Genomic DNA, 15,406 nt, shown 5'->3' with positions numbered 1-15,406 from the left:
CTTTTATACAATGGAGTACTATTCAGCTATAAAGAATGATCACATTGAGATATTTATAAGTAAATGAATATAACTTGAGATTATACTCACAAGTGAAATAAATCAAACTCACATATATAAGTACCATTTTGTCTCCCTAGTGTAAGAAATGATAAGTGTACATAAGATACAAAATCCTTAATAAGTACAGTGAAAGGGTAAGTATCTGCTCAAAGAGGGGAAAATAATAGCTCAAGGAAAAAGAGGAAAAAGAAAAAGGAAGGGAAAAGAAAAAATATCTAAATTTCATCAAACACACTTAGGATAACTGATGATTGTGCTACTAGTTCTATAAGTTCTTGGACAAAACAGTTAACATTCATAGGATTGGCACAATTTTGGATGTTTGTGTCTGGTGATCTGAGGAACTCTTTTGAAGATCACCATGTCAAATAACAACCTTAGTTATGTTCCTACCACCTTGTTTTGAAGGCCAATATCATCATTGTTTTGGGCTCTTTGGTATTGTTATTTGTCTCTCTTGTTTCTTGTTTTTCTAGTAATCTGTTTTGTTTTCCCTCTAATGCAGAAAGCATAGATATATATGTAGAGGCTTATACATGCCTAGAACTTCTAAACAGTTTATGAGAATCCATTATATTATGCTTGATGAAATGAATAGCTACGGGAAGGAAAGTGCTCTAAAGGATATAACTATACTGATGTTTAAGTGTGTAAGATAGATGACCATATTACTAAGTTTCCATTAGATCATTGCACAGAATGGTTTGCACTGTCAGTGTTTGAGTGTCTACTGCTTTGATTTTGTAACTTGAACAGCTATTTCTAAGAGGACAATATGTAACTGATCAACCAGTAATTTCTTAGTGTCAATATTTTTCTTTGAAATTCTATATTACTTCTACTCTTTTTAATGTTTTGTCTTGTTTTCTTTCTTTTTTCTTTAAATAAAAAAATGAACACCTACGTTGAAGAAAAAGAGACAGTATGATATCCATTATTGATTCCATATCATCATGCTGTGAAATCCAGTAATGCTTTTATTCTTTGTTCAGAGTGTCTTTAGTCTCTTTTGTATTGTATAATTTCAACATACATGAAGTTATGTGCAGCTATTTTGAAGAGAACAAGAGACATTATGGCAGCCATTGTTGATTTTCCTATTGTCTGCTTTTGAAGGCCTGTAATAACTTTGTTACTCTATTCTGATTACTTTTATACTATCTTGTTTTGTATGAACTCATTGTGTTTGAAGATAGACAGCTATTTAGGAAAAAAATAAGAGACATTATGGTAGCCACTGTAGATCTCCTGTTGTCTTGCTTTGAAATCTGTGTCACTCACATTGTTTTCTTCTGATCAGCATTGATCTGTTTTGTTATGCTTTGTTTTACTTTCTTTAAAATAAAAAAAGAAAATTACTTTAGTGTGAAAGGCAAGGCTCTAATCCATAAAGGCCGATTTCCTTGTAAAAAAGAAGAAACACCTGTGCTTTCCCCTTTCCGTTCCCCCATCTCCCTTTCCACTCCCTGGCCATGCATACATACACAAAGGTAGGGGCATTTATGAACTAGGAAAAAAGCTCTTATGAGAAACCACCTTGATCTTGGACTTCTCTAGTTCCAGAACCATGAGAAAATAAATGTCTGTTGTTAGCTGCCTAATCTATATATTTTGTTATAGCAGGCTAGGGTGATTAATACAAGTAGGGTCTTACCTCCATGTGCAAAACACACTTTCAGTTTAGGAAACTTCTCAAACACCCCACCCATTATCATGGAACAAATAGCTATTGTGGTCTCTGCAGGCATTCCTGAAAGAAGAAATAGTCACAAAGTCAAGATTGTCCCCTTCACCCAGAAGATGCTCAGTGATATTAATTACCAGGGAAATAGCAGGTAATATCTGGGGAATTTCCAGTGCCAATAATCATTGAGTTCCTGTTCTCAAGAGTGGTTTGGCTGTATACAGGCCATTACTAGGTGAGGAAAGTCATTGGATGCTTACTATTTGCCATCTTCAAAGAGAAGAGTGTAGTGGCTAGGGCATGTTTTGTCCTGATTCTCTTGACTTTAGTTTTGGATGCATGAGGCAAGCAATATATAAGGAGTCTGAGCTGAATGCTAGCTCTTGCAATTCTCTAACTTTTGGCCTGTGATAAGCTTTGCAAATAATGACATTACTAAAGTTCTTGGGAAGAATTTCATATTGGAGATGCTCAACAAGTACTAGTTGTTCTCTGTATCTCAATTTCCTCATCTATAAAATGATCATAATAAAAACTAGGTCCTGCCACTGGGTTGTTTTGAGGATTTAGTAGACAGCACCTGACAGTTATTGCTCGCTAACTAAATATTAACTGTTACTGTTATTTCTGCCAAATCATTGCTGTCTCTCATGGTTAAGGTTGAAAATTAGTGGATTATTGTGAATTGTTTCAAGTGCTTTGTGCTCCAAGATGTAGCTAATCCATGGTCCATGTCTGATGTGTTTGTGCCCTAGATACCACTTTGGATAGCATTGCCACATGATTGCTTTTCAGACTGTGGCTCAGAGATCTCTGACTGCTCCACAGATCTACTCTGTACCTATGGGGGCACCTATTTTTGGTCTGTTGATTAGGGTTCCACTGGACACTCATTTTGTCTGTCAATGCTCCACAAGGAGAGAGGCCCTATCTCTTCAGCTTCCTGTGAATTCTGGAAGCAGGATGGATTCATATCCATGTCTAAGTGGTTTTGGAGGAGAGCTCCCTGGTGGCAGGTGGATGGACCATACCACTTCCTTCTGTACCTGTAATTTTTTTTTGTCTTTTTGAGACAGGGTCTTGCTATGCAATTCAGGTTGGCCTTGAGTTCACTTTGTAGCCCAGGTTGGTCTCAAACTTGCAACAATCCTCCTGCCTCAGCCTTCCAAATTCTGGGATTACAAGAATGTGCCCCCATACCCAGCTTGGACCTGTGATTTTGCTTCCCATTAATTACTTGAGAGATAGCCTCACAAGCCATTCTCCACAAAGAGCCAAAGTTATAGTCACAATGGATTGTGACTCTTCCTCCAATCCACTAAAAATCACCTTTGCATTCATGGTAAAGTTTTGAAATTAACCTATTTGTTTATGATCTGTGTATTTGATTATCATCCCTTTTCTCTGATTGGAATGTAAGCTTCATTAGGGATAGCAATTTTGTTCATATTTCACATACAGGGCTTGGCATGGTGGAAAGATCAATATATATTCATTGTGTAAAGAAATGATAAAATAGAAATGATAAAATGATTATATGAAAATACTCATGTCAAAAGTTGTAATTTGAGAGATCCAGAGAACATGGCAGACAGCAGCAGCTACGCAGGCTCTCTCCGAGACCCAGCTTAGAATCCAGGAATGGTGCGGAGGGAGGAATCCTAACCAAGAAGAGATATACCCTGCTGACCCAAGAACGAACTGGGCTGAGAGATACCAACTGGGAATGCAATCCTGGTGCTATAACAGGAACGGATAAAGCCTGAGTGTGGAAGCTGGAGCCCGCGCCATTGAAAGTCACGATTTGGGTTTCCTGCTGCATCTGAATCGGCTCGGCAGGGACAGAGACTCACAAAAGCGCTGAGAACAAGAATCGGTAAATGGAGTTAAGAGCTGGGCGGGCGGGAGCTGTGCATCGACCTCCAGTGAGTGAAGGAAACTGGGACTCTCCCATGGTCTAGGAAGCGCCAACAGAGGACATTTTGGGACCAGGCAGACTTGCTGAAACAGGGAGCTGTAGTGACTTCAGTCACATATCCCCCTCTCAAGCGGGATTGGTGAGCAGTGCCTAGCCTACGTGCGCTGCTGGCTGAGACCCAGTAGGCTAGCACAAGCCAGATCCCAGCGCCTGAAGGTGCACCCTAGTGGTGAGGCCTTTCGGTAGGTTGACCTGGAGGGGCAGGCCCCGCATAGACTGCCTGGTTCGTAACTCCCTGGTGTGCTGCGGTGGGCGGGAACACCTAGCCAGGGCAATTCAGTCAGACTGTGGCCGACAAGGAAGGAAGCTGGGCCTCCTATATACGCTTGCATATATAAGGAACAAAGAATATGGGAACAGGGAGCAACAAGAAAGGCTCCTCGGCCCCCAATCCTGAGAAGCAGGCAATAGCAGACACGCCACCAATAGACTTAAAAGGCTATCTCCAGAGCCTCATAGATGAGTTCAGGAATGAAGTTATTAATGACCTGAAGCAAGACATAAGCAGAATAGTGAGAGAAATGCTAAGCACCACCCAAGAAAAAGCAGATGGTGGAATGGAAGAACAGAAAAAGAGGGGAGAATTATTTGATGGAGAAAATAGAGAACACATAGAATATGTGAAGCAGGTTCTAAGAGATTACCAGGAAACTAAAAACTCTATTGAAAGCTGGCATAACAGCTTGAAAGAAACTAAGGACAGATTATCTGAACTGAAGGGCAGATTTGTAATATGGGACCATGAAATGAAAAACTTCTTAAAAATAACAAAAAAAAAAAAAACCCCAAACAGCAACAATACAAAAACTAGAAGATGATAAGAGGATCTATAACTTAAGAATTAAGAACATAAGAGAAGAAGTGGGGACACAAACAAATGGAATACAAAAGCTATTCACAGAAATAATCCAAGAAAATTTCCCTAATTTAGCAAATGGTAAAGATACTCAGATATATGAGGCATACAGGACTCCAGCTACCTACAACCCAAATAGAGATACACCCAGGCATATAATAATCAAAATTCCAGAAATCCAATATAAGAACAGAATATTAAAAGCTGTCAGAGACAAGAAACATATCACTTACAAGGGAACACCCATCAGAATTACAGCAGACTTCTCAGCACAAACCATCAAATCACAAAGAGTGTGGGGGGAAATAATTCAAGCTTTGAAAGATAATAACCTCCAGCCAAGATTGAGATATCCTGCACAACTATTCCTGGAAATTGATGGAAAAACAAGGTGCTTTCAGGATAAAGAGGAACTAGGGGAATGCAACCACCAATTCAACTCTACAGAGAATACTGCAGGATATTCTAAAAAAGAAAAATACGAAGAATCCAGAAATGGTGGCAGAGAGGCCACAATGAATGGAGCTGAAAACAAAATGAAGAAGACAAGCTGACAACTAATGACAGAAAAAGAACTCAAGAGAAATGAGACAGAGAAGATTGGATGATAGGAACAGCTATCTTGGAGAAAACGTCATAATAGGTAGTGCTGATTTGGTATCATCTTATTTTGAAGCTCCATCAAGCTTTTGTTCTTCTGTCTCCATAGGTCTTAACATGTTGTATCTTATTGGATTTTATTATATGTGATAGTATAAACAAAAACTTTTATAGATAAGGAGCTATACAGAAACCATAGTTCATTATCTGTTAGTTGATTCTAAATACCCTGTAATACTGTCATTCTCTTGAATGGTTATACATTGTGTTGATATATTTGATGCTACAGTATATGAAGGTATACTGAAGATCTCAAGGAAAGAGACAATATGGTAACTTTTATGTTGGGATTATCTTGTGGTGAAACACTATTTTGCTTAAATGGTTATGTGTTGATCTGCACTGTTTAGTTGTTATGCCCTCTTTTATCTCAATCTCCATTTTATTATTTACTTTTTTATTTTTATCCTTTTATTTAAAGGGAAAATAAATTTAAAAAAGCAGGATATATTATAATAACCCACTTTGATATTCTATTAACTTGATTTGAAGCCCTGTATTGCTCTCACCATCTTGTTTTGAGTGATGTTCCTCTATTCTGCTTTGCTTGATAGTACCAGGTTCAAAAGTTTAGGCAACAGCTGTGAAGATAATGGGATTCATTATGACACCCATACTGGTTGAATATTATCTACTTTTGAAGACCTATAATGTCTCCAATGTTTTGGTTTTGTTGGTTTCATTCTTTACTGTTTTGTTCAATTTTATTATAACTGATGATGTAGGCAATTCTATTTGAGATAGCGGGAGGCATTATGGTAACCATTGTTGACCACCTTGTATTAGGTTTTTACATTATCTATTATGTCCACCCTTTTGATTTAACTGATTCTATTCTGTTAAGTCACATTTGGTTTTACTCTCTTCCAAAAAAAGCAATAAGAACTGTGGGAGCAATAAAACCCAAAATGTGTAATAGTCATTGTACAAAAGAGAGGAAAAGAAAGTGCTCTAAATGGTATAACTGCATGTAAATTTAAGTGTATAAGATAGACAATGATATTACTGAGTTTTGTGGATCATTGAACAGAACTGTTTGCAGTCTCGCTGTTTGAATGTCCACTTTATATGCTTTAATCTTGTAACTTGAACAAATATTTCTAAGATGACAATATGTAATCCATTAACTAGTGATTTCCTATTTATTTTTTTTCTGAAATTCTGTATAACTTGTACCCTTTTTCTGCTTTTTTCCCCCCTTTTCTCCTTAAATAAAAAAAAAAGAATGATGGGGTAAGCCTCCAAAGAGGGGGGGAGTTGTAATTTATAAATAAGTTTATGAAATTTGTCAAGGTTTTGTGAATTAGAATGAAATTATTTGGGGGGTCTGGACAGCACTATGTTTTAAAGCAACAATTAGTAGGAAAAAGTTAGTGGGGTATGTGTGGGTACCTGCTATGTTAAATACTTTGGTTTTCACTAACAATTACAGGACTATAAAATATGTAAAATACTATAGCAGACAGAAACTACTGGAGGAATCCAGACAAGGTGTCTTATTTACAAATGAGGAAATGGAGCCAAAGGAGGCGAATAAATATGCTACAAATTATGCCATGATATAGAGACTAAACTGGAATTGAAATTCTGACTTTGATTTCCAATGTATTGCTTCATTTAATTCTTCATTTTGGGTGGTTGCTATTTTGATTAAGTACCAGTTACTAATTGGGCTGGCAAGTGAATGAATGGATAGGGACCCCTTATAAAGTCCAACACTTCACTTAGGGACCCACTTTTCATCGAGTTTTTAGGTGAGTTGTACGTTTTAGCATGTGTTCTCCATGTTTTCTTCTTATTGGGTTGGTAATGAGAGCTTGGATAGGACAAATGGGATTTCTCCTTTTTCTTTTTCTGTCATTATAATGTGGAATATGAACAAATAATGCAGGAGGCAAAGGACAGAAGAGAGAACACATAAAAGGAACATTGAAAGTCTCTACAACTTAAGGTTTCAAGATCCTTAGATGGGAGGAGTTGGCCTTCTACTTGCAATTACAGTGTTGTTATTTATGACAGATGATATTGGAGCCTTTTTGGAAGCTTGTGTTAGCAAAGTGCCTTTGGAGTCAGGCAGATCTATGAATTCTATTTTCTCTTACTAACTGTGTAACTTGGACAATGTTCTTAACCACTTCAAGACTCAGTTTCTCCATCTGTATCGTCATTAAAATGTCAACCTTGTAAATGAAATGTGTGATTTACTTATAAATACATTGGATATGATTAAAGTTAAGCAAGGTAATACATACCGTGCTGATTTAAGAGTTCAGTAAATGATAGTTGCTATTACTCTCAATCCTGTTAATTTTACTTTCTCTTTTTGATATAGTAGGGTTACACAGGTAATTGGAAAAACCCAAGAGTTGGTTCTCTGTTCCAGACCTCAAGCTGACACAAACCTACAAGCCATGGGAGCCAGTATTTGGCCATTCTTCCATCCATCTGCATGTCCCAGGGATGCACAAACAGGGAACAGTTCAGCCTTTCTGCCACCTTCAAAGAAACAGTAAGAGAAGAAAGTTATAAATACAAGGTACTGTTTTGGGGGAACTGCTTTTTTTCCTAAGTCTATACTGATTTTAATAACTAAAATACTTTTGAAGATGTTTTTTTTGGATGTGTGTAAAAGAGTCATTAACAAACTGCTCCTACTTGGAAAATTACAAAGGACATTTAGAATTCATAAAAGGAATTGGTGGATTTTACCATTGAGGTTGATAAATCTAATATATTGTTTGGCAAAATAAATCACAGGAAGCATTCATCACTCAAATATTTTGGCTGAGGTGAAAATGCTCAAGTAGTAACCCCACACTTCAAATGTAGAGAAAGTTTTCCCTGCTTGGTCCTACTTGGTCTATTCTTTGGGAGGGATGGTTAAGATAATATTCTAGGAGTCAGGGCAGGAGTCAGAAACTTCAAGTTGTACAAAGTGAGGAAATGCTGGGCTGAGTGTCAGGGTCTTAGGGCTGGGGAATGGGAAAGGGTGGCTTAATTCAAGCCATTGAGTCACTCAGAGCCCAAACTAGGTGGGAATTTTCTGGGGCATGTAGGTACTCATATAGCCCCCAGAGGTCCCTGAACAGTGTACCATGAATAATGACCTGGGTAAGGAATAACCTCTCAGAACCTGAGCCAAGGCAAAAACAAGAGACATGTCATGGACAAATGTGTTCCAAGTCTTCTGAGAAATGGAAATACCATCTGGATGGAATGACATTCATTTACCAAAATGTTTATCAAGATAAGTTCCTCAACAAGCATTGAATGTTAGTGCTTACTAAGGTTTAAAAACAGATTTTCCTCAGTACATTTTCTTTCTAAATGTAGGAGTGCTAAAGTGGCTCATCCTATCTTCATTCATAAATATTTGAGTTAACCAGGCTGATGCAATGTGACTTGTGTATGTATGCATTTTTAAAATATAAAAATAGTTTTGGACAACAGGAGACTCTGGGAATGGTAGGCAAAGGATAAATGAAGAAGATTTCTGACTCAACAGCAGAAAGATATAAATCTTTTGAAGGAAGAGGGACTAATTGATTTTTGATAATGGATGTAGATTGCAAAGAGAACATTGTTTTCTTGGGATGGTTTGGACTTTGCAAAGGCATATAATTATGATATTTTATTAGGATTTGATCGTCATTAAGTTTTGGCTATAAAACTTTATTCTATATACTTGTAATGGTTCATTTCAATTTAACTCCAATTAATAATTTAAAAAAATCTCCTAAATATGAGATATTATGGAGAACACAAACCCACTTCTCTCAGAATCACAAAACTCACTGACAACTTGGTATGCACCAAAGCTGTTTGAAGAATTTTACAATTATTGAGTCTAAGCTCATAGTTTAGTGGTAGAATGCTTGTTAACCACATGCAAGTACCTGAATTCAATCTCTAGTGCCACAAAAATTTACAGTTATTAATTACTTCAATTCATTATCAGATGACCACTGGTATTCCCCTCATTTTACAGAGAAGGAAGCTGAGGCAAATAAAACCTAAGTAACTTACTCAAATATTATGGCTGATTAATGTTAGAGCTAGGCAATCTGGCACTACCCTTTTATCTGCCTCATACTGATAATAAAGTCATTTTTGTACTTGAAAATGGACATGAATATGTATAACTATGTACACTGAGTAACACGAGAGAAGAGGGACACAGGTAGAAACTCTGGGCCAGCACTAGGCTTACCTTGAGATAACAGTCAGCTTGACTTTTGTAGTTTTCTTGTACTTGTTTGAGCATGTTGCTGACTCAAGCTAGAGGGTAGTTAGGGAGGCAAACTTTGCTGACCAAACAAATGTGCTATTAACCCTGGGACATTACAAATCAGCAGGGGTCAGGATATGCCCCTGAATCCTTTGGAGACTGGAAGTTTCCCCAACAATCTAACTAGAATGATTGGTGAGTCAAACTTGTCATACAAATGAAAATAACTACTTGGATCCCAACTGTCTACAATGCCATCTAACTCCCTTAGTAATTCATAAACCTAATTCTAATAAATAATAAAATGACATAGATGAAGTCTTGGTAGTACTGTGCTGAAACAACTTGAATATGCAAGTAAAGAAATCTTTTTTCAAAGCTCACTAAAGTTTCCAAAAAATATTCATGGCATCAGTTAAGCAATTGCAGCCAATAAGCTTCAGGAAGTTTGATATTTAGAGGAACATTAAATCTTTCAGGTCATTAGGAGACAATTTAATAGGCAATCCCCATCTGATAGGCCATCACCATAGATACAAACATGGAAGAGTTTTGCATATAATTAGAGCTTAATAAATATTAAATAAATAAATGACAGTAAACATAGTTCCTGGTGAGACTACAAACATCTATTTAAGTCACTATTAAGGAAACAATAGAAAATAATTTACCATCATAATGCTAGGAAGAAAGGAAGGAATTTTAAAAGGCTATTGAGTAAAGCACAATGAATTTTTAATCCTGGCACTAAAGACAGCAAGTATATTTATAGACTGAGCAGAAAAAAGAGAAAGGCTAATGGAAAAGATTATGAGATGATAGATACTATTTGGTAAACACACATATATGTTCATTATCTTGTTTTATCAAATGTTAACATATTCATGGGATTATTTTTCATTATATATTTTTATTACACATTTTCAAAATATGTGGCTCTAAAAGTTTGTTAATTGAGAATTGCTTAAAGAAATCACGGAATATCCATGCATTGTATTATTCTACAGTTATTTAAAATCACACGTTAAGTCAGACATGGTGGTGCATACCTGTAATCCCAACTTGGGCTATATAGTGAGTTCAAGGCCAGTCTAAAGTACACAGCGAAATCCTTTCTCAAATAAAATCACAGATTAAGTTAATTTTCATTTAATTTGGAAATTCTCAGGATATGAAATTGTATGTGTAACACTTTCAATTTTGCTGAATGTACATATATTTTTCTGTCTTTTCCACAATTTCTTTAAAATTTATATTTAAAAATTTTAAAAATATTTTTCCAAAGTTAATAATTTTTTATGTCATTAATGTAGTTCTTATGCACAGAGGCTGTGATGAGGATGATATTTAGGCTTCCAAAGGAGAAAAAGGGTGATAGAAAAGATTTCATCATGGAGTTAACTCAGAACTGGCCTAGCAAGCAGTTGCACTGCTCCTCTTCTGTAGAATGACCTATTCATTTTTTTTAAAGGAGTTTTGGTTTTCATACCTACATCTAAAGTCACTGGCATCTCTGTCTCCCCACCCTACAGTGGAGTGGTGTCTTCGTCTCCCCACCAGCCTCTAAAGCAGTGCTTAGCCCCAGCCGGGTGTTCTGCAGTTGTCCCTTGGCAAGGTTTCAGCTGCATACTCACTTCATAGAACTGGAAGAGTTCCTGCTCATTCAGGTCCCACGTGTTGATGTGGGAGCCAATCTGGACCCCTGGAAAGCCTAACTCCTTTACACAGCGCTCCATCTCCTTGATGGCCAGCTTGGGAGCTTGCATGGGCAATGTCCCCAGACCCACAAACCTCCGGGGATGGCTTGCAACTGTGGCAGCTAAGTCATTGTTTAAAATCTGACACAGTTCTAGAGTATCCTGAGGTTTGGCCTGGTGGAAAAAGGAAAGGGAAAAATATTATTCAAAGCATACTTCTTTAGACATTTCCTCTGAAGACCTCTTGGATAAGATACTTGTCTTTTTTCAGTGGCTTTACTACTTAGGAAACTGAGGCCCAGCTGAGAAAAACACTGGCTACTGAAGACACGATCTTTGTAAAAACAAAACAAAACAAAACAAAAAGCAAAGAAACTACCAATGTATTATTCATTGATTAGAAAAATTGAAGCTGAAATCTACCATTGAGCCTTCTAACATCCTAATTACTGGATTATTCCATTCTATAAATGGAATGAGGATGGTTCTGCAACAAGGAGACTGGATCTGGCACAGTGTCTGAAGCCACAATCAGGGTACTTTCTTGCTGCTGATCAAGGTATACTAAGTCTGTTTAGGGACTTCTCTATCCCTGCCTGTCCTCCTCGCTGTTCTTTCCGTTGGCTATGGCATTCAGGCCTGGCCTTAGCAGAATACAGAACCAGATGAAGTTTGCTTTTCATTGTTCTAACTTCTTCATTGTTTTCTTCCTTTCAACATCATCCTACGGCTAGGAGTTTGGAATCCAAGTTGTTTGATCAAAGTGGTTTGATAAGTTCAGGCATCCTGAAGTTTTGGTGTTTTAAGTAGTGAATCTAATCACAGGAACAAAGAAAAACTTTGGAGACTGAATCCCTAATAGTGGGTTTCTGAATACAGGTGGGGCAAGTGTGTGTGAGTGGATAGTTTTTCATTACTTCTTCTTTTTTTCTTTTTTTGGTACTTGGAATCTAAATTAGGACCTCACGCTTGCCAGGCAGGTGCTGAGCTAAATTCCTAGCCCTCTCATTGCTTCTTAAATCATAATAGGAGCAAGTACAAATGTACTTCATGCATCCTCCACAGGCTGAAAATCATGCCTAAAACTTTCTGTGTTTGGAAAGGTGTCCAATTCTAAGACACTCCTTTTAAATTGGATATTTATCTGGAAGAGGAATATATTAGACCTTGTGCATCTTAATTCAAAACATTCTTACCTCTGAATATATTGGCTTATCAGTTCCCCAGCAAGGTGTTTCAGAAATAAGACATCAGACAAGTAAATTCTAGAGGTGTTAAGACTGAGTCTATACTGTTCAATGGAATTATAGGGCAAGTAACGCAGAGACATACGGGCTACTCTATTAGATCAAGAACATGACTAAGATAATAGGCCTGGGAGAGGATACTGCTGATCTTTAAAAGGGAGGATGGCTTGAGGGGGAGCAGTGATGAGAGTTTGATACACATGTTGGACAACTGGACCTGAGCCTCCACTATCAAGGAGATGGCTTGAGGTTTTATACTCACCCAGTAGCTAAACATGACGGGAACTGTGGACAGAGCTTGTACTGTCACTCCTAGACACAAAGAAAGGCAAAGCTGGTGAGAATGGCCCAGGCACCCATTCTACCTCATTCCTAGACACCTTCTGTCCACTCTCCCTTCTTCCTCTCTGTGCTTCTTGTTTCAGGTCCTCTCCAAGGCCTGAAAGGCGAGCTCTCCTTTCTCATCTCTTAGCCTCAGGTTCATGAGACACAGATAAATGTTGGAAAAAACTGAGCTCATTCAAGAGAAACAAGCTGACTACATTTTTCAAGGGTTACTCCCATGCTTTTTTCTCTGTGCAGTTTTATTTAAGTAACATATTTCTTTTTATCACCCTCACTTTGAGTTTTCTACTTTAGGTCATGGAGGACAGAGTATATTTCTTAGCTCCCTCCTCTGTCTTCTTCTTTTCAGTTCCTAAGTCAACCTGGATGGAGTCTAATGCTCTGGAATACCCAGAGTGGGCTACTGAATTTGGATCCAGAAATCCTGTATAAGATATCAAGAATCTTTTGTTTTATAGGAGAATCTGAAATTGTTGTAAGGATTAAATAATTTTTTTCTCATAAAGAGATTAAGACAAAACAGGACATAACAAAGCAGATCAGAACAGAACAATGTAAGCAACACAGTATTTCACCAGAAGACAACCCATAATTAACAGTAACTACCACAATATCTCTTTCTTTGAAATAGTTGAGTATAACTTTATATATAATAGTATCAAACATAGCATAATAGTATAAAAACATTCAAGAGAATGAGAGTATTACAGGGCATTCAGAATCAAATAACAGAAAACAAACAATGGCTACTATATAATCTCATTTTCCATAGAAAATTTGTTTGTACTTTCACACATAATACAATCCAATAAGGTACAACATGATAGAGCCAATGGAAACAGAAGAGCAAGAGCATGGTAGGACTTCAGAGTAAGATGATACTATATCAGTACTGGCTATCATAATGGCTTGTTTCCCTCAAATTAGCTGTTCATACCATCACAGATAATAAAATCAAAACCCAGGACAAACCCATTACAATTAACAAATGCAATCATTATAAGCTTCAAAACAATGTAATGGGGAAGCATGATTACCATAAACTCTTATGTAGTCTTACTATTTCTTACACTAGGGAGATTATATGGTATTTATACATGTGAGTTTGATTTATTTTGCTTATGAGTATGGTCTCAAGTTGTGCCCATTTATTAGTAAATATCTCAATGTGGTCATTCTTTATAGCTGAGTAGTACTCCATTGTATAAAAATACCACAACTTTTTTATCCATTCTTCTTGACACTTAGGTTGTATCCAAGATCTGGCTATTACAAATTGTGCTGCAATAAACATGGGTGCACATATATCACAGTGGTGTGATGTTTTCAGTTCTGGGAATATGTCCAGGAATGGAATAGCTGGGTCTAATGGGACCTCCAATCCCAGCTTTTTGAGGAATCTCCAGAGTGACCTCCAGAGTGGCTACACCAGTCTACACTCCCACCAACAGTGCAGGAGAGTTCCTTTTACCCACAGCCTCTCCAGCATTTGTTGTTGGTAGTTTTCTTGATCCTGGCCATTCTTTCTGGAGTGAGATGGAATCTCAGTGTGTTTTAAATTTGCATTTCTCTAATAACTAATGATGATGAACATTTTTATGTATTTATTTGCCATTTGTATTTCTTCATCTGAGAACTGTGTATTCATCACAGATGCCCATTTTTGGATTGGGTCCTTGAATTTCGGGGGTCTGATTTTTAAAAATTCTTTATATGTTTTAGACAGAAGTCCTTTGTCTGAGGGACAGTTGACTAAGATTTTTTTCCCAGTTTGTGGGTATTCTTTTCACTATGCTGGAGATTTCTTTTGATGTGCAGAAACATTTTAATAAGATCCCAGTTATTGATGCTAGGAAGTAGTTCCCGTGTGGTTTGATTCCTGTTCATGAATTTTGTACCTACCCCTATGTCTTCAAGATGTTTACCTACTTTGTGTTCCAACAGATTTAGTGTTTCTATTTTAATATTCAGATCTTTGATCTATTTAGATTTTAGTTTAGCATGTGGTGATAGGCATGGATCTAGTTTTAGTTTTTGGTATATGGAGAGCCAGTTTTTCCAGCAACATTTATTAAAGAGACTATCATTTTTCCAGTGAACATGTTTGGCCCCTTTATCAAAGATAAGGTGGTTGAGTTGTTGTTAGTTGTGGTTGTATCTTTTAGTCTATTCCATTGATCTTCAGATCTATTTTATTCCAGTATCATATCGATTTTGTTACATTAGCTTTGTAGTATAATTTCAAGTCAGGGATTGTGATGCCTCCTGCCTTGCCTTTGCTGCTTAGAATTGTCTTTGCTATTCTAGAATAGCAAAGGCATCTGGTTCCAAATGAATTTTAGGAGTGATTTCTCTAGATCTATGAGGTATGTTGATGGTATTTTCAGTGGAATTGTATTGAATCTATTCCAATTTTCTGTAAAGTTCTCAGTATGAATGAGTGTTGGACCTTATCAAAAGCTTTTCTGCATCTATAGAAATGATCAGGTGATTCTTCCTTTATTGATATGGTGGATTACATTTATTGATATACGCATGTTGAACAATCCCTGCATGCCTGGTATGAATCCCACTTGGTCATGGTGTATAATCTTCTTGATTTGCTGCATCCTGTTTGTCAATATTGTATTGAGGATTTTTGAATCTGT

General features: G+C 37.1%; 1 protein-coding gene across 3 annotated transcripts in view; it reads right to left on the bottom strand.

Annotated features, from left to right (window-relative positions):
* Acmsd (aminocarboxymuconate semialdehyde decarboxylase) overlaps window positions 1-15,406 on the bottom strand; it is a 93,682-nt gene that overhangs the window by 36,478 nt on the left and 41,798 nt on the right. For all 3 annotated transcript variants that reach the window (XR_010050775.1, XM_013142633.2, XM_003478596.4), the window contains 4 exons: window positions 12,676-12,725; window positions 11,104-11,340; window positions 7,644-7,737; window positions 1,718-1,813 (listed from right to left, as the gene is read on the bottom strand). Coding sequence is in view for 2 of the 3 variants with exons in the window: in XM_013142633.2 (XP_012998087.1) it covers window positions 1,718-1,813; window positions 7,644-7,737; window positions 11,104-11,340; window positions 12,676-12,725 (477 nt within the window). In the remaining variant the exon portion in view is untranslated. The remainder of the gene's footprint in view (window positions 1-1,717; window positions 1,814-7,643; window positions 7,738-11,103; window positions 11,341-12,675; window positions 12,726-15,406) is intronic.

This window comes from Cavia porcellus, unplaced genomic scaffold (genome assembly GCF_034190915.1).
Source record: "Cavia porcellus strain 051 isolate PalLab524CR breed Dunkin Hartley unplaced genomic scaffold, mCavPor4.1 scaffold_12, whole genome shotgun sequence".
Lineage (NCBI taxonomy): Eukaryota > Metazoa > Chordata > Mammalia > Rodentia > Caviidae > Cavia > Cavia porcellus.
Note: the sequence above shows the minus strand (reverse complement) of the source record. Positions and strands in the feature narration are given on the sequence as shown.